The sequence below is a fragment of the Heterodontus francisci genome, chromosome 11, assembly GCF_036365525.1.
Source record: "Heterodontus francisci isolate sHetFra1 chromosome 11, sHetFra1.hap1, whole genome shotgun sequence".
Lineage (NCBI taxonomy): Eukaryota > Metazoa > Chordata > Chondrichthyes > Heterodontiformes > Heterodontidae > Heterodontus > Heterodontus francisci.
The window spans coordinates 109,796,602-109,819,685 of NC_090381.1; the positions used below are offsets into that span (position 1 = coordinate 109,796,602).

Here is a 23,084-nt window from a genome sequence, read left to right on the forward strand (position 1 = left end):
GTTTTATTGATATTTGTTGAAGTATAAATATTGGCCAGGACACTAGGGAGTAGTGCTGTGGGACTTATTTATGTCCACCTAAGAGGGAAGATGAAGCCTCTATTTAACATCATATTCAAAAGACAGCAATTCCAAAATTGCAGCCTCCCTCTCTGTTACATTGAAGGGTCAGTCTTGATTATGTGCTCAGGTCTCTGGAGTGGGACTTGAAGCCACAACCCATTAGAAGTGTATAGTGGACAGGATAAGAGGATCACAAATACCTGCTATTCTAGACAGCGTCTTGCTCCAATGGAGCATGTATGAATGAGCAATCACTTCATCATCTAAAAATAACTGTAAATTACAGATTTTCTTTCAGTGTCTTTGGTCGGGCACAAACAATGATCTTTGCCATAGAAGAAATAAACCAAAGTGCGACATTGCTTGGAAATATTACGTTGGGCTACAGAATCTATGATGGATGTGCCTCATCTATGATTGCAGCGAAGGCAGCCCTAGCTCTTGTTGGTGGACAGGAAACAAACATTTCTGACTACAAATGTGTAGAATCTCCTAAGGCTTCTGCTCTTGTTGGCGGAGGATCCACACAGTCTATAGCAATAGCCCGAATAATTGGCTCTTTTGAAATTCCACTGGTAAGGTGGCAACTTTATATTGGGATATATACTTTGTAGGTAAACCTTTGGATGAATAGATCAAAATTATCATCAGATATTATGGAGTTAAATTATAAATTACGACTACAAGATACCTTTGTTATTTACATTAAGTGCTGAGAGGTGTTTATTTGTTTTAGTGTCCATTCTTAACTACGACTTTGATGCATCATTTCACTATCCAGTGAGAGTGGTACATTTAAGAATGCTGGGGAAAGAATTCTATTGGCTGCATTGTTGTAACAGCATTGTTTATAATGATTACTCCTGTTGGTATTTCCGGGTACTTGTAAAAGAAATCTAATATATTGTCCTGGAAATTATGCTATGGATACCAGCAGACTGATGCTTAATACATGGTCTGAAACTCTATTGCTATTTTTGGGCAGGTTTTAACCCATTAACTTGTTGGTTGGCTTTTCACTGGTTAAAATAAGCAGGTTTAAATCTCCACTATGATATTAGGAATTTCAGACAATTGCATTACTGTTTGGATGTTAGTTCAGGAATGGTATGTTAATGATTTCACTAAATCAGATAAATTCTTCACAATAATATTGGCACGCATATTAATTCTTCCTCATTACAAATGGCCCACATATATGTGCTCGCTAGAATATTCTTTGGTTTCAATACAACTTTGTTATTTTTTTTTACGTCCAAAACTCTGTTGCCCTTATCTTAACTTGCTCCAAATCTCATCACCCCTCTTCTTGCTAACCTTCACTGTCTCCCCATCCAGTGTCTTTTCAATTCCAAAATTCTCATCCTTGTTTTCCAATCCCTCCACAGCCTCACCCTCCCTATCTATGTAGCCTCCTGCAGCTCTATAGCCTTCAGAGATCTTTACGTTCCTCCAATTTTGACCTTTTGTGCATGCCCAATTTTATTTGCTCCACACTGGCAGCTGTACTTTCAGTTGCCGAGACCTAAGCTTTGGAATTTCCTCTTAAACCCCTCTGACACACTACCTCCATCCTCCTTTAAGATGTACCATAAAACATACCACTTTGATTAAGCTTTTAGTCATCTTTCCTGACTCCTCCTTATACGGCTCGGTGTCAAAAGAATGGCAAAAATGTTTTTATTGACAGCACACATATTAAACCCTTTGGATGTTTTATTACATTAAATATGATATATAAATGTAAGTTGTTGCTGTTTTGTGCTGCAGGTTAGTTATCTTTCTACTTGTGAATGCCTCAGCAACAGGGAAGAATACCCCACCTTTTTCAGGACCATACCTAGTGATTCTCACCAGTCCAAGGTTTTAGCTCAACTCATTAAACGGTTTGGATGGACTTGGATTGGAACCATTAGAAGTGACAACGATTACGGCAACTTTGGAATGCAGGCATTTGTGAAAGCTGTGGAAACACTTGGAGCCTGCATCGCCTTCTCTGAGTCTTTTTACAGAACTGACCCCCCCCAAAAAATAACAGAGATAGTCCAGGTGATGAAAGCATCAACTGCAAAGGTCGTAGTGGCCTTTGTTGCCAGAGGAGACATGGGTGTTCTGCTTAAAGAAGTGGTGCGTCAAAATGTCACTGGGATACAATGGGTAGGAAGTGAAGCCTGGGTTACAGCAGAGTTGCTATCTCCAGAAGAAAGCACCAGATTCCTTCTTGGCACGATAGGGACTGCAATCCGTAGTTCACATATAGTTGGGCTGAGAGACTTTTTTCTCAGGGTTCATCCTTCCTTGTTCCCTGGAAACATTTTGATAAAGGAATTTTGGGAGGCCTCTTTCAAATGTGCTTTAAAGGCAGAAGACACAAGGCTGATAAATTCCACACCCCATTTACTGCAATGCACAGGCAATGAAAACATGTTAGACCTGCCTAGTGCATATCTAGATGTAACCTTGGATGGATTTTCTTACAATGTATACAGAGCGGTTTATACATTGGCTCATGCACTTGACAACATGTCATCGTGTGAAAATGGAAAGGGTCCATTTTCAAATAATGGATGTGCAGACGTTTTAAGCTTCCAACCATGGCAGGTAAGAAAAGCACTTTATCAAATAAAACATTTCTGGAATAACTAAACGTTATTTTCAAACTTGAAAGAGTGAAATATGTAAAACATCTGAACTGAATTGAACCTATTTTAAGAGTTGATTTTCTCATTGGCTGGGAATTCATGCTGATTTTTCTTGCAGATCTGGAGTGAGAAGGGTACAAATTTGTTCAATGGTTTACTGATTCCACACCTCCTGTTCTGCTCTCCACCCTTTTCCCACTCTCTGGGTCCAATGGTGTTTAATGTGTCAGTATTTAGGCACTGTCTGCCATCTCAAGCCATAGAGTCATCTATGGCATGGAAGGTGGCCATTCGGCCCATCCAGTCCATGCCGGCTGTCTGTGGAGCAATCCACTCAGTCTCACGCACCCTCTCGATCCCCGTAACCCTGAAACTTTATTTCCTTCAAGTTACCATCCAATTTCCTTTTGAAATCATTGATTTTTCCTGCTTCCACCACCTTTGTGGGCAGTATGTACCAGGTCATTACCACTTGCTGCATAAAGAGGTTCTTCCTCACATTCCCTCTACATCACTTACCCAAACTCTTCAACCTGCGTCCCCTAGTCCTTGCACCATCAGTTAATGGGAACAGTAATTCCTTGTCTAACTTATCTAAGCCTGTCATAATTTTATATACCTCTATCAAATCTGCCCTCAATCTCCTGTGCTCCAAAGAGAACAACAACAGCTTCTCCGACCTAACATTCTGGCTAAAATCCATTATCCCTGGAACATTCTGATAAATCTCCTCTGCACCCTCTCAAGGACCTTCACATCCTTTGGAAAGAATATAGATTGTAAATAGCTGAGGCCCCACTAGTTACTGCCTGACAACTTGAAAATACACCATTTATCCCTACTCTCTGTCTCCTGTTGGTTAATCAATCCTCCATCCAAACTAATATAACAGGTTGCAGAGCAGGCAGCGGTAAGGTATTGGAGGGATTTGAACTCAAGGATGAGAATTTTAAAATCGAGGTGTTACTGGACTGGGAGCCAATATATTTTAATAAGCACAGGGGTGATGGATGAATGGGACTTAATGCTAGGCAGGAAACGGGCAGTAGAGTTTTGAATGTTTCAAATTTATGGAAGGTGGAAGATGGGATCCTGGCCAGGAAAAGAGGAATCCTGAAGATGTGATAAGGTGTGATATAAAGCTGTCTTCTTTTTTTCCTCAATGAGCTTCTGCACTACATGCACTCAGTTAATTTCACGACTGCAGCTGGCGACAAAGTCTATTTTGATGGAAGTGGGAATCCAGTCGCTGCATATGACTTGGTAAACTGGCAAACCAACAAGCTGGGTGCTGTTAAAATTACAACAGTGGGTTACTATGATGGATCAGCATTTCCAGGACAGGAGCTTGTACTCAATGAAGAGTCTGTCATTTGGAGTGGAGGCAGGAGAAAGGTAAGACTGGCAGAGGAAAACCACATGTGTTTTACCAGCATTTCAGCTTTTTTTCTACAACACTTAGATGGCAATACACACGAAAGGCCTGCTACCCGACCCGAACCCGACGGGACCTGACGACATGTGTTGGGTTCAGGTCAGGTCGCACTTCCGGGTCCGGTATTTGGGCTCGGGTTGGGTTCGGCCGGATTGGACATGCTCTATCACCACCTCAGGTAAGTGACTCTAATGTTAATTTACTTTTTGGACTTTAAAGGTGGTTTTGCTACAGTTATTTTAAGCTTGTGCAGGTAAGGAACAAAGTGAAAAACGGAAGGTAAGTTAACTGATGGTCAGGTTGGGTCGGGTCGGGCATGGGAAAAAATGGAAGGACTCGGGCTGGGTCAGGCTCGGATGGAGTTCTGTCAGGCTCAGGTTGGGTCTCATTTGCAGACCCGAGCAGGCTTTTAAAACACACAAACCATTTGAGAATGAATGATTCTTGAATTTGATTTAATGATTTAAAGCAAGCTTTAGGGCAGTTACTTTGGTCCTGCATCTCAACTTCGTTTTCAAGGTAATCCTCAAAAGATGACTTACAGGTAAAGATCTCAAGTATGGTTATTGAAAAAACTGTCATGCTTCAAATGATCAGCAGTTGTTGCCAACAAGATATACTGGCTTTCTTCTTTCCTTCAACAATGAAAACTTAATATGTGCTATATAATTTCAACTAAGACAATGAGGTGATTTGATAGAGATATTTAAAATTCTGAAGGAATGGGACAGAAGTGGATAGAAACACTGGGCAGGATATACCTTCTGGGGGTGGGAAACGGAAGGCAGGACACTTTCCAGATCCTGTGACAGCCCCTGGGGGGAAACAGTTACTGGGCCCAATTTTCATGGGGACGTCCCCTCTTAATTGGCTTGGAGATGGATTTGGTGACTATTTAGCGACCATGGAGGAGGGAATGGAGGTGACGCTGTGCAAATACGGGCCCAATTTAAACAGACCTTCGCACATTACTGTTTCATTGCTTTACTTATAGTTTCAAAGATGTCTCAGGAGAGGCGGAGGCCTGGAACCCAGGGCAGGGAAGCCCCTCGATTTACGGATGTGGACCTGGAGGACCTCCTCGAGGGTGGCAGGTCAAGGTCACTGACCCAGATCAAGCAGACCTGGATGGAGTTACTGACACCGTCAGCAGACGGAATGTGTTGCGCAGAAACTAGGTCAGTGTAGGAAGGGGTGCAATGACCTGTTTCTGTCTGGCAAGGTGACCCATGGGAAGGCCTCTGGGTATTCATCTTCCAGCGGACACACCAGCTGAGGAGCCTGAGGGTGCATGCTGCTCCTGAACATGGGAGGAGTGTGTGCCCAGGGTACTTAATGACCCCACAGAATGGTTCAGAGCCATAGTGCTGCTCAGGACCAGTCAGTTCTGAAACATGCAGCTTCTAATGAATAGGAGCAGCTGGCATTGGCCATAGAGACCAACAGTGCCTTATCTCACTCTCTCTTGTCTTTGCAGGAGAAGCAGGCTCAGAAGAGGGCACAGAAAGGAGGAGGGGTTCCCTACCTACACCTTATCACCACTTTGAAGGAGGGAGCCATGGATATTGCCAGGGTCACGGACAGGAGGAGGTTGGGCAAGGTGAAATGGATATCCATGGTGGAGATGGTGTTTAGAGAGTACAATGCATTCATTCAGGGGGTGCATTGTACTCCACCCCATCCGGCAGCATACCGAAGACTGAGTTGCATTGGGCAGCCAAAGCACTGCAGAGGCTTCTGCTCGCCAAGGCTGGTTCTCAGGATATCTTCTTGTGTCTCCCACAGGTGTAGACGTCATGGCAATTAGACCAACTCCCTCACCATCGCTGGGCCAAGAGCAGCCACAGCAGAATTCAGAAGAAGCACCATCACACTTTACAAGCGTATCCTTCACCAGCACAGATTCAGTCACCTCAGTGGGTCCTTGTGCGTGATTAAATAGGGTGGCACTGGGTGATGAGCAGGACACTAATGAACAGGAGGAGGAGCAAGAGGCAGAGGCAGTTGTGGGTAGTCCACCTTGGAGGTTGGAGCATAGACACAGCCCTGCTCAGCTGGTCACAGATGTAGGGCCTCAGGAATCACAGGGAAGGAGGCTCTACCTAGACCAGCAGCAATAGATGTGCTTCCACATGCCAGAGTTCCCTAAGGCAGTGTGGAGTCGTGGGCTGAGAATGGAGGAACCCATGCAGCTCATGTGTGCCACCTGGCTCATGACTTCGAGCGCATAAGCTCCTCCATGGAGAAAGTAGCCAACCTCATAGAGAGCCATATGCAGCAGCACGGAGAGTGCATGCAGGAACTGTGCACTGGTGTCCACAGGATGCATTCCATACTTTGTAGCCTTGACTGGATGGAATGGAAGGAAGCTGCAGCCTGAGCATGATGATGTCACAGAGATGCTCACTCGTTCACTGCTCAGACTTAGAGTCTGTGGAGTCCGGATGCAGGTTTCCCTCCTTGACCTCCCAGACTCCTAGCTTAGGCAGGCTTTTCAGATTTTGATGCTTACTTACTCAACTTCCCTTTTCCTCGCAGCAGAGCAAAAGGTAGCACAGTGTGTCTCTGACCCGGACCCAGCCCGACCCTGACCTGGCCCGACCCGCACCTGGCCCGACCCGATCCGAGCCCAAAAGCCGGACCCGGAAGAGCGACCCGACCTGACCCAAACCCGACACATGTCGTTGGGTCCCGTCGGGTTTCTATTAATGCAGGAACAAGAAAAGAGGTATGAAGTGATGAAGGTGAATAAGGGCCCGTATATGGTGACGATGAAATCTCTTGGCAGATATGCATCCTTATTTGGTCTATGAGTTAATCTGTTGCAGGCTGCGTCTTAAATGGAAATGTTAGCATGCCGTTTCTCCTGGGTCAGAGGTACTCAGTTGAAATGAGCCTGAATCCGATGATCCCTGACGTTAATGCGTCCTGACGAGACCCTCTAGCCCTGTACGGCCGGGCCACCTCCCTCTGCAGCCGGGGTCACCTCAGTGTTCTGCATCTCCCCCTCTGCCCTCTCTTCCTCCTTCTCTTCTATATCCTCTTACTCTGATTAGCTGTATCCTTCGAGGGTCTCATCCTCTTCAAGGTCCACACCTCTCTGGAGGGCCTTGTTACGGAGAGCGCAGCAGACCACCACAATGAGTGAGACCCTTGCAGGAGTGAACTGCAGGGCACCAGTCCAGGCACTGGAACTGCATCTTCAGAAGCCCAATGGCCTGCTCAACGGTTGTACTAGTGAGCAGATGGCTTCGGTTGGATCGCCTCTCTACCTCTGACTCGGGTTTTCGTAGAGGGGTGAGTAGCTATCTGTTCAAGGGACATCCTTTGTCCCCTAGAATCCATCTTTGGAGATTGGGGGGTGGAATGAAGAGCTGCAGTAGCCTGGACTGGCGGATGATGAAGGAATCATGGCAGTAGCCAGGAAAGCAAGCGCACACATGGAGGAAGCTCATGTTGTGGTTGCAGACCAGCTGGATATTGAGGTAGTGGAAGCCTTCCCCATTAATGAATCTCACTGGCCTCTCACTGGGTGCCATGATGGCCGCATCGATCTAATTGATGATGTTTTGGATGTGGGGGAATCCAACAATGAGGTGCAACACACTGCCCTATGTGCCTGTGAGACAGCATTTGTCTAGAACTGAATGCACTGTCCAGTTCATTCAAATAAGGCATCTGTGACCAGCGAGATGCAGTGGTGTGCTGCCATTTGCGAGATGCCACCAAGTTTGCAGCTAATCCTTGGAAAGAGTCAGAAGGCATCGATCTCTGTGACCATCTGCCTGAAGAGTCGTAGTCTCCTGCGGCACTGGTTCTCAGTCATCTCAAGGTTGCGGATTTTTTGCTGGTAGATCCAATGCTGAGCATATGGCCACCGAGTCCTTCTTGCTCCTCATCCCTTTCCTCTACCCTCCTGCCACCCGGGGCTCTGCCCTTCTTGTGGAAGGTGCTGCTCCTCATCGTCACTGGACCCAAAATCTGAGAGTTGTGCTCCCATTGTCCACCTCTGCCTTCTTTGTGCTCAGGTGGCTTCCCAGTTGTGTTTGGAAACTTGCCCTGTGGTGCCAGAAGTGCTTACTGACCACTCTCCTCCCAACTGCCCTGACCCGATGGCACCTGTGTGCCAATGGCAAAGGCCTCCTCTGCACTGTTCACCCATTCATGCGGCCCATCTAATTCCCTGGGGCAGCCATGATTGGCTCCCTGCTGTGTGTCCACCTTCGTTCACCTGGTCTTCCCCAGACAATGTGTGCAGCCCATGCACACCAGTCAAAATCAGAACATGACCCTTAACAAGCTCTCAATGAGCGCTTTAACAATCTTAATTGCCGTTGTTAATTGATTGGGTGGAATCTCGGGGCCACCCTCCCCCTGTCATGCTGAAACTCACCAGCACCAGGAACGGCATTGGGAGATTGGCACGCCGGCCGGCGCTGGTATTTTCATCCGCTGCCCGCCTCCCTTTCTGCCTCTGTGAGGCCTGAAAATTCAGCCCACTGTGTTCAGGCTTTGAGGAGTTTAGAATTAGGGGACATAGATGCAGGATTAAATGTAAGCAATTTGGGATAGAGAGCAGGAAAAACTTTTTTTTAAACACAAAGAGCTCTGGGGCTATGGAATGCACTGGTGGAGTTAATGATTGAAGTAGAGCTCTTGCGATCATTTAAAAAGACAGTCAAAGAGAAGTGTGATAAAGGGACAGTGGAAAAAGGCAGGCATAAAAACAGAAAATGCTGGAAATACTCAGCAGGTCAGACAGCATCTGTGGAGAGAGAAACAGAGTCAATGTTTCAGGCCAAAGGTCTTTTATCAGATTTGGAAGAAATTAGAGATTTCACAGTTTATTAGCAAGTACAGAGTCAGGGAAAAGGAGTGTTGATGTAGAAAATACCAGCCTTAGTCTCTAATATCAGTCACTTTCTACAATGGCTGATGCTTTTTCTGTGATCTGAGAAGTGTATCTGAATAAATAAAATAAAATTTACAACAAATGGCAGACAGTGATGTATCCCCAAGGGTCAGTGCTGGGACCATTGCTATTTTTGCTATATATAAATGACTTTGATCTTGGAAAACAGAGTAGAATCTCAAAATTTGCCAATAACAGTGATGAACCATCTGCAACCGGACATAAAATAAAAGCAAAATACTGCGGATGCTGGAAATCTGAAATAAAAACAAGAAATGCTGAGTGGTTCCAGCATTTCTTGTTTTTATTGCAACGGGACATAGATGGGCTTGCAAAATGGGCAGACAGGAGGCAGATGGAATTTAATACTGACAAGTGTCTGGTGATGCAGTTTGGCAGAAGGAATAGGGAGAGGCAATATATACTTAATGGCACAGATCTAAAGAGTGTGCAAGAACAGAGGGACCTGGGGGTGTATGTGCTGGTCATATTTTTGGACTTTTTTTTATTCATTCATGGGATGTAGGGGTCACTCGCCAGGCCAGCATTTATTGCCCATCCCTAATTTCCCTTGAGAAGGTGGTGGTGAGCTGCCTTCTTGAACCGCTGCAGTCCATGTGGGGTAGGTACACCCACAGTGCTGTTAGGAAGGGAGTTCCAGGATTTTGACCCAGTGACAGTGAAGGAACGGCGATATAGTTCCAAGTCAAGATGGTGTGTGACTTGGAGGGGAACTTGCAGGTGGTGGTGTTCCCATGTATTTGCTGCCCTTGTTCTTCTAGTTGGTAGAGGTCGCGGGTTTGGAAGGTGCTGTCTAAGGAGCCTTGGTGCATTGCTGCAGTGCATCTTGTAGATGGTACACATTGCTGCCACTGTGCATTGGTGGTGGAGGGAGTGAATGTTTGTAGATGGGGTGCCAATCAAGCGGGCTGCTTTGTCCTGGATGGTGTCGAGCTTCATGAGTGCTGTTGGAGCTGCACCTATCCAGGCAAGTGGAGATAATTCCATCATACTCCTGACTTGTGCCTTTTAGATGGTGGACAGGCTTTGGGGAGTCAGGAGGTGAGTTACTCGTCTCAGGATTCCTAGCCTCTGACCTGCTCTTGTAGCCACGGTATATTGAGAGACTGGTTAATAAAGCATATGGGATCTTGGGCTTCGTAAACAGAGGCATTGAATATAAAAGCAGGGATGTTATGCTGAACCTTTGTAAAGCTCTGGTTAGGCCCCAACTGGAGTATTATGTCCAGTTCTGGTCACCACACTTCAGGAAGCACGTAAGGATCCTTGAGCGGGTGCAGTAGAGATTTACCGGAATGATTCCAGGGATGGGGAATTTTAGTCATCGGGTTAGGTTGGAAAAGCTGGGCTTGTTCTCCTTAGAACAAAGGAAATTGAGGGGAGGTTTAATAGAGGTGTATAAGATTATGACAGGCTTAGATAAGTTAGACAAGGAAAAATTGTTCCCGTTAATTAATGGTACAAGGATCGGGGACACAGATTGAAAGTTTTGGGCAAGAGATGCAGGGAATATGAGGAAGATCTTTTTTTACACAGTGGGTGGTAATGACCTGGAACTCGCTGTCCACAAGGGTGATGGGAGCAGAGACAATCAATGACTTGAAGGGGAAATTGGATAACCATTTGAAGGAAATAGACTTTCAGGGCTACAGGGAACGAGCAAGGGAATGGGACTGACTGAATAGCTTTGTGGAGAGCTGGCATGGACTTGATGGGCTGATTGGCCTCCTTCTGTGCCATAAATGACTCTATGAACACAGAACCAGGCCATTCAACCAATGTTCTCTGGAGGATGCACGTGCATGTGGCCATGCAGGTACCCGGAAGGTACCATGCAATCTGTTCACAAGTTGTCCCCTTTAAGATACTGCAAATGCGTGGCTGCAGGAAAACGTGTATCGGTACTGTGCTTTCAAATGAATAGGCTACGCAGAAAGAAAAACATTTAGAGAGGACATTGCAATCAGCCCAATAGGTCTGTGCATGTGTTTATGCTCCTCCTGCCTTATTTCATATCGTCCTATCAACACACCCTTCTGTTCCTTTCTCTCTTATGTACTTATCTAGATTCCCCTTGAATACATCTGATCGATCAAGCCAACAAGTGACAGTCTCATTCCACTTGGTGTACCGATTAGTTGGACAGGAATCATAAGAAGCCTAATTACCTGCTATTAGTAAAAGGGGTCTGGTCAAATTTAGACATGCCCATGCCAGTAGGACAGGGAGTGGGAGGTGGGGTGGGCTAAACCCAATAAACTCATATAAGCTCCAGCTCCTATTTTGATCAGGGGCTCTAGCACTGCATCACACTTGGTTGGAGATCAGGAAGAAAAGTTGCAGGAGCAGTCCTTAAAAGGTTGCAGTTCACCATAAAAGATAAAGTTGCATAGCGGAAGGAAAAATGATCTAATTGTTCATTAGAGATTTTGGACGTGAATTTGGACATGGCTGGGCATGAAAATGGGTGGTATTACACTGGATGCCGGTTATACGCGCTGCCCTATATACAGTTCCATTGACTTCAATCAAATGGATCTTCAGGCAGTGTCATACAAAGGTCAGTACATAAAGTTTCACCTGTTTTGTGGCCCCCAATTTCATCCACCATGGGGATAATTCTAACCTCATCTTCCTGGTGGGAAACTGACAGGATTCGATCAGCATCAATGAAAACTAAAATTGGCAGCTAATTTGTATCCCATTGGGGCAACATGATTCCCATTGATGCGAAGGCTTTGGGAGTCCTGTTGCAGAAGGTGTGTTGATGAAGGATGGTTTCCAGTTTCCATAAAGGACCCTTGTTTTTAGTGACTGGGCATTGCCCACCGTAGAAACACAGGCACCAGCTACATGGAGAGAGGTCTGGAGAAGGAGAGAACTGAAAGGTAGCAATGGCTGGAATTTTATGTTAGCGGGAGGCCCCGCCCACCGGCCAAAATGCTGAGGGCGAACCCATCTCTGCTGGGCCTGTGAGGCACGCTATGAGTTTAGGTGGCTCAGGCCCTTAATTGGCCTCAGCCAGGACTTCCGCCTCTGAGGCAGGAAGTTCTGCCTCCAAGAGTTGCCGGTCAATCAGCTGGCCGGCAGCTCTCAGTCCCAGCAGTGCCCCCGGGATCAGTGGTCACTGCTGGGACTGCACCCAGGGAGTGGAGCAAGAGAGATGCTGGCCCCAGAAAATAGCTAAATGGGGCCTTGCTGGGGACAATCCGCCGGCTCCAGTGAAGCAAAGCGGGGTTGGTTGGTGGGGGTGGATGTATTTCAGTGGGGGCAGTTGGGCCATAGGGGGGGACCCTCCATGGGGCACAGGGTGCCTGATCAGGAGTGCACCCCCCCAGCCTGCAAGGTGGCCACCAGGTTTTACTGGGCGGCCTCCTGGGGAGGGGGGGCGCCTGAGCTGGCCACTTAAGGGCCTTAGTTGGCCTGGGGTGGGCGGGCCATTTCACGCCGCTGCCACCCCTCGTAAAATTGCAGTGGAGGTGGGAAGGCAACAGGATTGGCACCCCCTGCCTCCCACTCAATTTTACAACCACCCCCCCTCCCTCCAGCCCAATCCTGCTGGGGGTGGGGGGGGGGGGGTGACGTAAAATTCCAGCCAATATCTGATTTTTACTGATCGGCAGTTATATCTGCAAAGCTGAGTTTCTTCCAGCTGTTTCTTACAAACACATCAAGTTGGACATTGCAGGGTAGACGTTACAGGAATATTGAAACAAGAGGAGGTAATTTAGCTCCTTGAGTCTATTCCACCATTTAATTAGATCATTGTTGATCTGTATCTCTACTCCATCTATCTGTCTTGGTTCCATAACCCTTAATATCCTGGCCTAACAAAAAAACCATACAAACATAAAAGACATTTGTAGCACATTGATGTGTGTTCTACTTTTACAGAGCACATTAAGTTATTTGTTTGAAATAATTCAACGTACTATATTAAATAGATTAATACCTGTGTAAAAATAATTCGCGCAAGTATGTGCTGTGAGCATATCATTCACAGAGCATGTGGGTTAACTATTCTAACAGCTGTCTAAATATTCAAGAATTCCCGAACAGAGTTACCTCCATTCTATACATTGTTCAATTATCATAGGACCAATACAAAGTATTCAGCCAAAGTGACGACTGAAAATCATTCTCACTGGGGATCTTCCTCTTAAATAGTGTTTGTAATGAGACCCAAGAAATTTTTAGAATAAAAGTGTGACTTGGTTAACCCCCTATTCATGATAGAAGGATTCTATTAATAAAATCTGATGAAAATTACAGCAAAACAAAGGAAAGTAATGTGAGCACTTAAAATCCTGAGAATTGTAGAGCACAGAAGGAGGCCATTTAGCCCATTATGCCACTGCTAACTCCTTGAGGACTGAATCTTCCCGGTCCCACAGGGGCAAACTTGAAGGCGGGAGCAAGGAGAATTTCACAGAAGCTGGTGTCCAGTCTGCTGGCCAATGCATTCCTGCCTCCAGGCAATCTTCCCAGAGGTGGGGCATCACCTGCAGAGGTTACCCACTTGGCAACAGCGAGTAGCTAACCTGCATAATTAAATGCTCATCTGTGGGCTGATTGGGCATATTGCTGGGATCTTCCCTGTGGCAGATGGGCCTTCCACCGAAGGCCAAGCTGAGTAGGTCCCTGGAGGCTGCTGGCCTGGTCTCCTTCTGTGCTCTAAGATTCTCAGGGCCTCCAACAATTACCCCTCCACCAGAGTCGCAGCCATCAGCGAGCCACAGTTGTGCTGCTGGCCAGCCTGTGGCGGGGTTTTCCTTCCACAGGAGTCTCCTTGCAGCTGTGGCCGCTGTTTATTTTATTAAATTCTTCAGAGAGTGTCTCAAGATGGAGGTGCCCTCGTGTTCCCCTCCGACAGTGGCAGCGCCCACTTCTGGCCATGGGGTTGCTATCCTTCCAAGGCTTTAGGCCCTCTGTTGGGGCCTGCAGTCTCAGCAACCTGCCCACTGCCCTTAATTGGATGGCGGACCCGGAGGCAGCGATCTCCCAGATGGGTTTCTTAACAGCCAGAGCGAGTCTGGGACCCGTAAATGGTCCTATCTCATACTCATATCCTAATGGCACTGAAAGAGCTATCTAATTAGTCCCACCACACTGCTCTTTCCTCACAGCCCTGCAATTTTTGACTTTTCAGTATGTGCCCAATTCCCTTTTAAAATTTATTATTGAATTTGCTTTCAGCATCCTTCCAGGCAGTACATGCAAAATTGTCATAACTTGCTGTGTGAAATTAATTCACATCACCCATCTGGCTCTTTTACTCATTATCTTAAATTGGAATCCACTAGTTACCCACCCTCCTGCCAGTGGAAACAGTTTCTCCTGATTTACTCTATCAATACCCCCCCTAATTTTGAACACCTCCATTAAATCTCCCTTAATTCTTCTCTGCTGTAAGGAGAACAATCCCAACTTCTCTAGTCTCTCCCCGTAACAGATGTCCCTGTTCCCTGGTACCATTCTAGTATATCTCCAATGAATTTTGGAACTATGTACAAAATCTCTCAATTTCAAAATTCTCATCCTTGTTTTCAAATCCCTCCATATCCTCATCTCCTCCAACTCATAACTCTCTGAGAACTCTGTGCTCCTCCAATTCTGGCCTCTGTGCATCCCCAATTTCTATTCACCGTTGGCAGCCGTGCTTTCATATGCCTAGGGCCTAAGCTACGGATTTCCCTTCTTAAACCTCTCCACTTCTCTACTTTTCTCTCCATTAAGACTATCCTTAAACCTGCCTCTTTGACCTGTCTGAACACCTCCTTATGTCACTTGGTGTCAAATTTTGCTTGCTATTGCTCCTGTGAAGTGCAGCGGAATGTTTTACGCCATTAAATTTTTGTTACTTTTCTTCTTCTTGGAAACAAAGTTACTTATCAGAAGAAACAGCTGCTGAGGACAGAGTCCCAATATTTCTATGATGCTTCTCTATTATACGATTAGTGTTCAAATCCTCATTCTTGGTTGAGAAGTGGATCCATCCGATTCAGAGAACAAGTGAGGTGCAACATTGATATTCAGAGTACTATTTTACATTACTTGGTGAATTGATCCTAAATGTTTTGTTTCCTTTAAGGTTCCCCGATCAGTTTGCTCTGAAAGTTGCCCTTTGGGAACAAGGAAAATAGGCAGAAGAGGGCAACCTGTTTGTTGCTTCAATTGCACGGAGTGTGCTGATGGCGAGATCAGTAACACTACAGGTGTGTACAGATTCTACCGCTACTCTATTGTATTCATTTTATCAAATCATTTTTCACTAAACAATCTCTGTTTTCTTTCTTATCTCCTAGATTCCATAGATTGTATTAAATGCCCCTTGGAATACTGGTCCAATCAGGGAAAAGACCATTGCATCCAAAAGGAAATAGAGTTTCTTTCCTTTAAGGAGACCCTAGGCTTGATATTAATGACTATTGCATTAGTTGGAATCACTGCAACAATTACCATTGCTGTTATTTTCTTTAGGTATCGTGACACTCCAATTGTTAAGGCCAACAACTCAGATCTAAGTTTCCTTCTACTTTTTGCATTAACCCTTTGTTTTCTTTGCTCACTCACATTCATTGGTGAACCCTCAGTCTGGTCTTGTATGTTACGTCACACAGCATTTGGAGTCACTTTTGTTCTCTGTATTGCTTGTGTTTTGGGGAAAACAATTGTCGTGCTGACAGCCTTTAGTGCAACTCTTCCCAACAGTAACAGCATGAAATGGTTCGGACCTACCCAGCAACGATTGAATGTCTTCATCCTCACAGCAATTCAGGGATTAATATGCTGTCTCTGGTTAATGGTATCACCTCCCACTCCAATGAAAAACACTCAGTACTACAGGGAGATAATTATTCTAGAATGTGATGTGGGGTCTGTGGTAGCCTTCTCCTGTGTGTTAGGTTACATTGGTTTTCTATCTTGTGTATGTTTTATCCTTGCATTTTTAGCGCGGAATCTCCCAGATAGTTTCAACGAGGCTAAATTTATAACTTTTAGCATGCTGATCTTCTGTGCAGTTTGGATCACCTTCATTCCAGCCTATGTCAGCTCTCCTGGGAAATACACTGTGGCTGTGGAAGTATTTGCTATTTTGGGTTCTAGCTTTGGGCTCCTACTATGTATATTTTCTCCAAAATGTTACACAATATTGCTAAAGCCAGAAGAGAATACGAAGAAACACATGATGGGTAAAGTGCCTTCAAAGAGTTGTTAAATATTCTAAATACATTTGAAGATCAGTTCATGCTTTAATTGGCTGATCCATTAAAATGAAAATCTGCAGTTATTATTATGCAATAAATTTTTCCCTGTAATAAAAGGTTTGAAGTTTTGAGTTAAATATTCACACCAGAAAATACGAAATAGGTTCATTTGTCTGATTAATTCCAAATTATTTGCTTTCAGTGATATTAAAATCTCTCAGCTTTAAATGGCCTTTCAGGCCCTTCATTTTTACAGGTACAGGAGCGTAACCATTACGTTACTGAACTAGTAGCCCAGAGGCCTGGACTACTAATCCAAAGAAAGAATATGAATTGAAATCCCATCTCAGCAGTTAGAGAATTGGAATTCAGTTTTAAAAAATGGAAATAAAAAGCTGGTTTCAATAAAAGTGATCATGGTGCTATTGTGAAACCTCACTGGTTCACTAATGTCCAGGGACATTCATGTCTAGGGAAGGCAATCTGCTGTCCTTACTGGGTCTGGCCTATATGTGTCTCCAGTTCCACACCTTGACTCTTGGATACGAACATACGAACATATGAATTAAGAGCAGGAGTAGGTCACTTGGCCCCTCGAGCCTGCTCTGCCATTCAACAAGTCATGGCTGATCTGATTGTACCCTTAACTCCACATTCCTGTCAACCCCAATAACCATTTCACCCCCTTGCCTTCTAAAGTGGCCTAGAAGCCACTCCGTTGGTCAATAGATTGGCCAGTGACAACACAAATCAAGGGAAATTGGATGTGGTGTTAAAATGTGAAGTCTACACAAAGCCACTTGCTTACCGTGCAATGGGAACAATTAAAATCAGCGCTGTGTTGTGAAAACAGAAATTGCAGCTACCAAAAAGCCACAGATTGGAAGTAAGGAAGTGTTGAAAAAAATCACTAATGCAAAACCTAAAATAAGACCAACATTGCAATAAAAAAAAACCATGAACAATGAGCATCGCACCAAAACAAAGTGCTACAGTGGCATTCCCATTTAGTATGTCCAAAATGGTTGATGCAGCCTCTGAAACAGTGCTTGTTTTCAATAATGTTCTGAATGTTATCTGCACATTCCTGGTTGGATGGAGTGATACTGCTCATCCAATGATGATTTCCTTTTCTATCAAAATATTGCCAAGCACAATCAGTGTCCACCAACATAATAGAGCTAATGACACGGAAATGCAAATATGGACATGTTTCACGCAATAAAGCACAAACAAGGGCAACCGACAGGAAGAGGTTTCACCATGGCAGCACCTATCCAACTCTTCCATATCACTGAATATGGACACAGAGCACAGATCATATGAGAGGGCTGGATGGAGGTATGGCCATGAATATGGGTAGTGGAGTTTTTATGGAGGGAGACATTAAGGAAGGATAGCAGGGCAGTGGAAAGAACTTGATGAGTTGAGATGGAGATTGAGATCACGAGGATAGGAAACTGCTTGGTACAATGGCTGAGGGAGGAGAGCAGTAAAGATAGCTCAGCAAACAATTGGACGTGGTGCTATGGTGGATGGTCGAAAATGAGGATTTCAAGGCAGAGGAGAGGGGTGCACAAGGTGAGATGCTCAAAGTAGGAGAAAGAGCCAGAATAACAGGGGGATAAAATAGGCTATGCGATAAAAATAAGAGCATCCAGGAAGGCTTCTTGAAACAATATGTAGATAGTCCAACTAGGGATGGGGCCGTACTGGACCTGGTATTGGGGAATGAGCCTGGCCAGTGGTCGAAGTTTCAGTAGAGGAGCATTCGGGAACAGTGACCATAAATCCATAAGTTTTAAGGTACTTGTGGATAAGGATAAGAGTAGTCCTCGGGTGAAGGTGCTAAATTGGGGGAAGGCTAATTATAACAATATTAGGCAGGAACTGCAGAATTTAGATTGGGGGCGGCTGTTTGAGGGTAAATCAACATCTGCCATGTGGGAGTCTTTCAAACGTCAGTTGATTAGAATCCAGGACCAGCATGTTCCTGTGAGGAAGGATAAGTTTGTCAAGTTTCGGGAACCTTGGATAACGTGGGATATTGTGAGCCTAGTCAAAAAGAAAAAGGAAGCATTTGTAAGGGCTGGAAGGCTGGGAACAGACGACTCCCTTGAGGAATATAAAGACAGTAGGAAGGAACTTAAGCAAGGAATCAGGAGGGCTAAAAGGGGTCATGAAAAGTTATTGGCAAACAGGATTAAGGAGAATCCCAAGGCTTTTTATACATATATAAAGAGCAAGAGAGTAGCTAAGGAAAGGGTTGGCCCACTCAAGGACAGAGGAGGGAATCCATATGTGGAGCCAGAGGAAATGGGCGAGGTACTAAATGAGTACTTTGCATCAGTAGTCACTAAAGAGAAGGACTTGGTGGATGATGAGCTAGGGAAGGGAGTGTAGATAGTCTGGGTCATGTCGTTATCAAAAAGGAGGAGGTGTTGGGCGTCTTGCAAAACATTAAGGTAGATAAGTCCCCTGATAGGATCTATCCCAGAATACTGAGGGAGGCAAGGGAGGAAATTGCTGGGGCCTTGACAGAAATCTTTGTATCCTCATTGGCTACAGGTGAGGTCCCAGAGGACTGGAGAATAGCCAATGTTGTTCCTTTGTTTAAGAAGGGTAGCAGGATAATCCAGGAAATTATAGGCCGGTGAGCCTTACGTCAGTGGTAGGGAAATTATAGAGAGGATTCTTCGGAACTGGATTTACTCCCATTTGGAAACAAATGAACTTATTAGCAAGAGGCAGCATGGTTTTGTGAAGGGGAGGTCGTGTCTCACTAACTTGATTGAGTTTTTTGAGGAAGTGACAAAGATGAGTGATGAAGGAAGGGCAGTGGATGTTGTCTATATGGACTTCAGTAAAGCCTTTGACAAGGTCCCTCATGGCAGACTGGTACAAAAGGTGAAGTCACACGGGATCAGAGGTGAGCTGGCAAGACGGATACAGAACTGGCTCGGTCATAGAAGACAGGGTATCAGTGGAAGGGTGCTTTTCTGAATGGAGGGCTGTGACTAGTGGTGTTCCGCAGGGATCAGCACTGGGACCTTTGCTGTTTGTAGTATATATAAATGACTTGGAGGAAAATGTAGCTGGTCTGATTAGAAAGTTTGCGGACGACATAAAGGTTGGTGGAGTTGCGGATATTGATGAGGATTGTCAGAGGATACAGCAGGATATGGATCAGTTGGAGATTTGGGTGGAGAAATGGCAGATGGAGTTTAATCCGGACAAATGTGAGGTAATGCATTTTGGAAGGTCTAATGCAGGTGGGAAGTATACAGTAAATGGCAGAACCCTTAGGAGTATTGACAGGCAGAGAGATCTGGGCATACGGGTCCACAGGTCACTGAAAGTGGCAACGCAGTGGATAAGGTAGTCAAGAAGGCATATGGCATGCTTGCCTTCATCGGTCGAGTCATAGAGAATAAAAATTGGCAAGTCATGCTGCAGCTGTACAGAACTTTAGTTAGGCCACACTGAGAATATTGCGTGCAATTCTGGTCGCCACACTATCAGAAGGACATGGAGGCTTTGGAGAGGGTACAGAAGAGGTTTACCAGGTTGTTGCCTGGTCTGGAGGGCATTAGCTATGAGGAGAGTTTGGATAAACTCGGATTGTTTTCACTGGAACGGCGAAGGTGGAGGGGTGACATGATAGAGGTTTACACAGTTATGAATGGCATGGACAGAGTGGATAGTCAGAAGCTTTTTCCCAGGATGGAAGAGTCAGTTACTGGGGGACATAGGTTTAAGGTGCGAGGGGCAAAGTTTAGAGGGGATGTGTGAGGCAAGTTCTTTACACAGAGGGTGGTGAGTGCCTGGAACCTGCTGCCGGGGGAAGTGGTGGAAGCAGGTACGATAGCAATGTTTAAGAGGCATCTTGACAAATACATGCATAGGATGGGAATGGAGGGATACGGTCCCCGGAAGTGCAGAAGGTTTTAGTTTAGGCAGGCACCAAGATCAGCACAGGCTTGGAGGGCCGAATGGCCTGTTCCTGTGCTGTACTGTTCTTTGTTCTTTGTTATTCGTTAAGAGGAGTTAACTCCTTTATATTGAGATGCGGGGAGGCAGTGGTGTAGTGGTATTGTCACTGGACTGGTAACACAGAGACCCAAGGTATTGTTCTGGGACAATATCCCAAATTTTGCTATCACCATCCCTGGGTGTGTCTTGTCCCACCGACAGGACAGACCCACCAGAGGTGGGGGCACAGTGGTATACAGTTGGGAAGGAGTAGTCCTGGGAGTCCTCAACATCGACTCCGGACCCCATGAAGTCTCATGGCATCAGGTCAAACCTGGGCAAGGAAACCTGCTGATTACCACCTACTGCCCTCCCTCAGCTGATGAGTCAGTTCTCCTCCATATTGAACACCATTGGATGAAGCACTGAGCGTGGCAAGGGCGCAGAATATACTCGGGGTGGGAGACTTCAATGTCTATCACCAAGAGTTGCTCGGTAGTACAATTACTGACTGAGCTGGCCGAGTCCTAAAGGACATAGTTGCTGGACTGGGTCTGTTGCAGGTAGTGAGGGAACCAACAAGAGGCAAAAACATACTTGACCTTGTCCTCACCAATCTGCCTGTCACAGATGAATCTGACCATGATAGTATTGGTAGGAGTGACCACCGCACAGTCCTTGTGGAGACGAAGTCCTGTCTCCACATTGAGGATACCCTCCATTGTGTTGATTTATTTATTTTATTTAGAGATACAGCACTGAAACAGGCCCTTCGGCCCACCGAGACTGTGCTGACCAAGAACCACCCATTTATATTAACCGTACAGTAATCCCATATTCCCTACCACCTACCTACACTAGGGGCAATTTACAATGGCCAATTTACCTATCACCTGCAAGTCTTTGGCAGTGGGAGGAAACTGGAGCACCCAACGAAAATCCATGGGGTCACAGGGAGAACTTGCAAACGCCGCACAGGCAGTACCCAGGGTCCCTGGAGCTGTGAGGCTGCGGTGCTAACCACTGCGCCACTGTGCCACCCATGTTGTATGGCACTACCACCGGGCTAAATGGGATAGATTTTGAACAGACCTAGCAATGCAAAACTGGGCATCTATGAGGCACTGTGGGCCATCAGCAGCAGCAGAATTGTACTCAACCCCAATGTGTAATCTCATAGCCCGGCATATTCTCCACTTTACCATCACCATCCAGCTGGGGGATCAACCCTGGTTCAATGAGGAGTGCAGGAGGGCATGCCAGGAGCAGCACCAGGCATACCTCAAAATGAGGTGTCAACCTCGTGAAGCTACAACCTAGGACTACCTGTGTGCTGACCAGCAGAAGCAGCATGCGATAGGCAGAGCTAAGCAATCCCACAATCAACGGATCAGCTTCAAGCTCTGCAGCCCTCCAGTCGTGAATGGTGGTGGACAACTAAACAACTAACTGGAGGAGGTGGCTCCACAAGTATCCCCATCCTCATTGACGGGGTGCCCAGCACATCAGTGCGAAAGATAAGGCTGACGCATTTGCAACAATCTTCAGCCAGAAGTGCCGAGTGGATGATTCATCTCAGCCTCCTCCTGAAGTCCGCAGAATTGCAGATGCCAGTCTTCAGCCAATTCGATTCACTCCACGTGATATCAAGAAATGACTGATGGCACTGGATACTGCAAAGGCTATGGGCCCTAACAACATTCCAGCAATAGTACTGAAGACTTGTGCTCCAGAACTTGCTGCGCCCCTAGCCAAGCTGTTCGAGTACAGCTACAACACTGACATCTCCCAGGAAATGTGGAAAAGTGCCCAGGTATTTCCTGTACACAAAAAGCAGGACAAATCCAACCTTGCCAATTACCGCCTCATCAGTCTACTCTTGATAATCAGTAAAGTGATAGAATGTGTCGTCGACAGTGCTATCAAGCAGCACTTGATTACCAATAACTACTCAGTGATGCTCATTTTGGGTTCCACCAGGCCACTCAGCTCCAGACCTCATTACAGCCTTAGTTCAAACATGGACAAAAGAACTGAACTCCAGAGGTGAGGTGAGAGTGACTGCCCTTGACATCAAGGCAGCATTTGACCAAGTATGGCATTAAAGACCCCTAGCAAAACTGAGGTCAATGGGAATCAGGAGGAAAACTCTCAGCCGGTTGGAGTCATACCTAGCACAAAGGAAGATGGTTGTGGTTGTTGGAGGTCAATCATTTCAGCTCCAGGACATCGCTGCAGGAGTTCCCCAGGGTAGTATCCTGGGCCCAACCATCTTCAGGTGCTTCATTAATGACCTTTCTTCAATCATAAGGTCAGAATTGGGGTTGTTCAGCACCATTCGCGACACCTCAGATGCTGAAGCAGTCCATGTTGAAATACAACAAGACCTGGACAATATCCAGACTTGGGCTGATAAGTGGCAAGTAACATTCACGCAACTCACATGCCAGGCTCAAACAAGAGAGAATCTAACCATCTCTCCTTGACATTCAATGGCATTACGATCGCAGAATCCTCCATTATCAACAACCTGGGGGTTACCATTAACCAGAGGCTGAACTGGAGTAGCCATATACATATCGTGGCTTCAAGAGCATGTCAGAAGCGAGGACTCTTGGGGCGAGTAACACATCTTCGGAAGTCCCCAAAGTCTGTCCACCATCTGCAAGGCACAAGTCAAGAGTGTGATGGAATATGCTCCACTTGCCTGGCAGCTCCTACAACACTCAAGAAGCTTGACACCATCCAGGACAAAGCAACCTGCTTGATTGGCACCCCATCTACAAACATTCACTCCCTCCACCACTGATGTACATTTGCAGCAGTGTGTA

At 45.8% G+C, this 23,084-nt stretch overlaps 1 protein-coding gene across 1 annotated transcript; it reads left to right on the top strand.

Moving 5' to 3' along the window:
- Positions 1 to 377: 377 nt before the first annotated feature.
- On the top strand, positions 378 to 22,266 carry LOC137375074 (extracellular calcium-sensing receptor-like). The gene is made up of 6 exons (XM_068041702.1): positions 378 to 638; positions 1,834 to 2,664; positions 3,873 to 4,100; positions 15,165 to 15,288; positions 15,379 to 16,271; positions 22,234 to 22,266. The coding sequence occupies exons 1-6, from the start codon at positions 384 to 386 to the stop codon at positions 22,264 to 22,266; spliced, it is 2,364 nt and encodes a 787-aa protein (XP_067897803.1). The 5' UTR covers positions 378 to 383.
- The last annotated feature ends 818 nt before the right edge of the window (positions 22,267 to 23,084 follow it).

Excerpts from the sequence above, each read along its gene's own strand:
- LOC137375074 (XM_068041702.1), top strand. The coding sequence starts at position 384 with ATGATCTTTGCCATAGAAGAAATAAACCAAAGTGCGACATTGCTTGGA. Across the intron at positions 639-1,833 it reads GCTCTTTTGAAATTCCACTG|GTTAGTTATCTTTCTACTTG; the intron begins GTAAGGTGGCAA and ends TTTGTGCTGCAG. Across the intron at positions 4,101-15,164 it reads GGAGTGGAGGCAGGAGAAAG|GTTCCCCGATCAGTTTGCTC; the intron begins GTAAGACTGGCA and ends GTTTCCTTTAAG.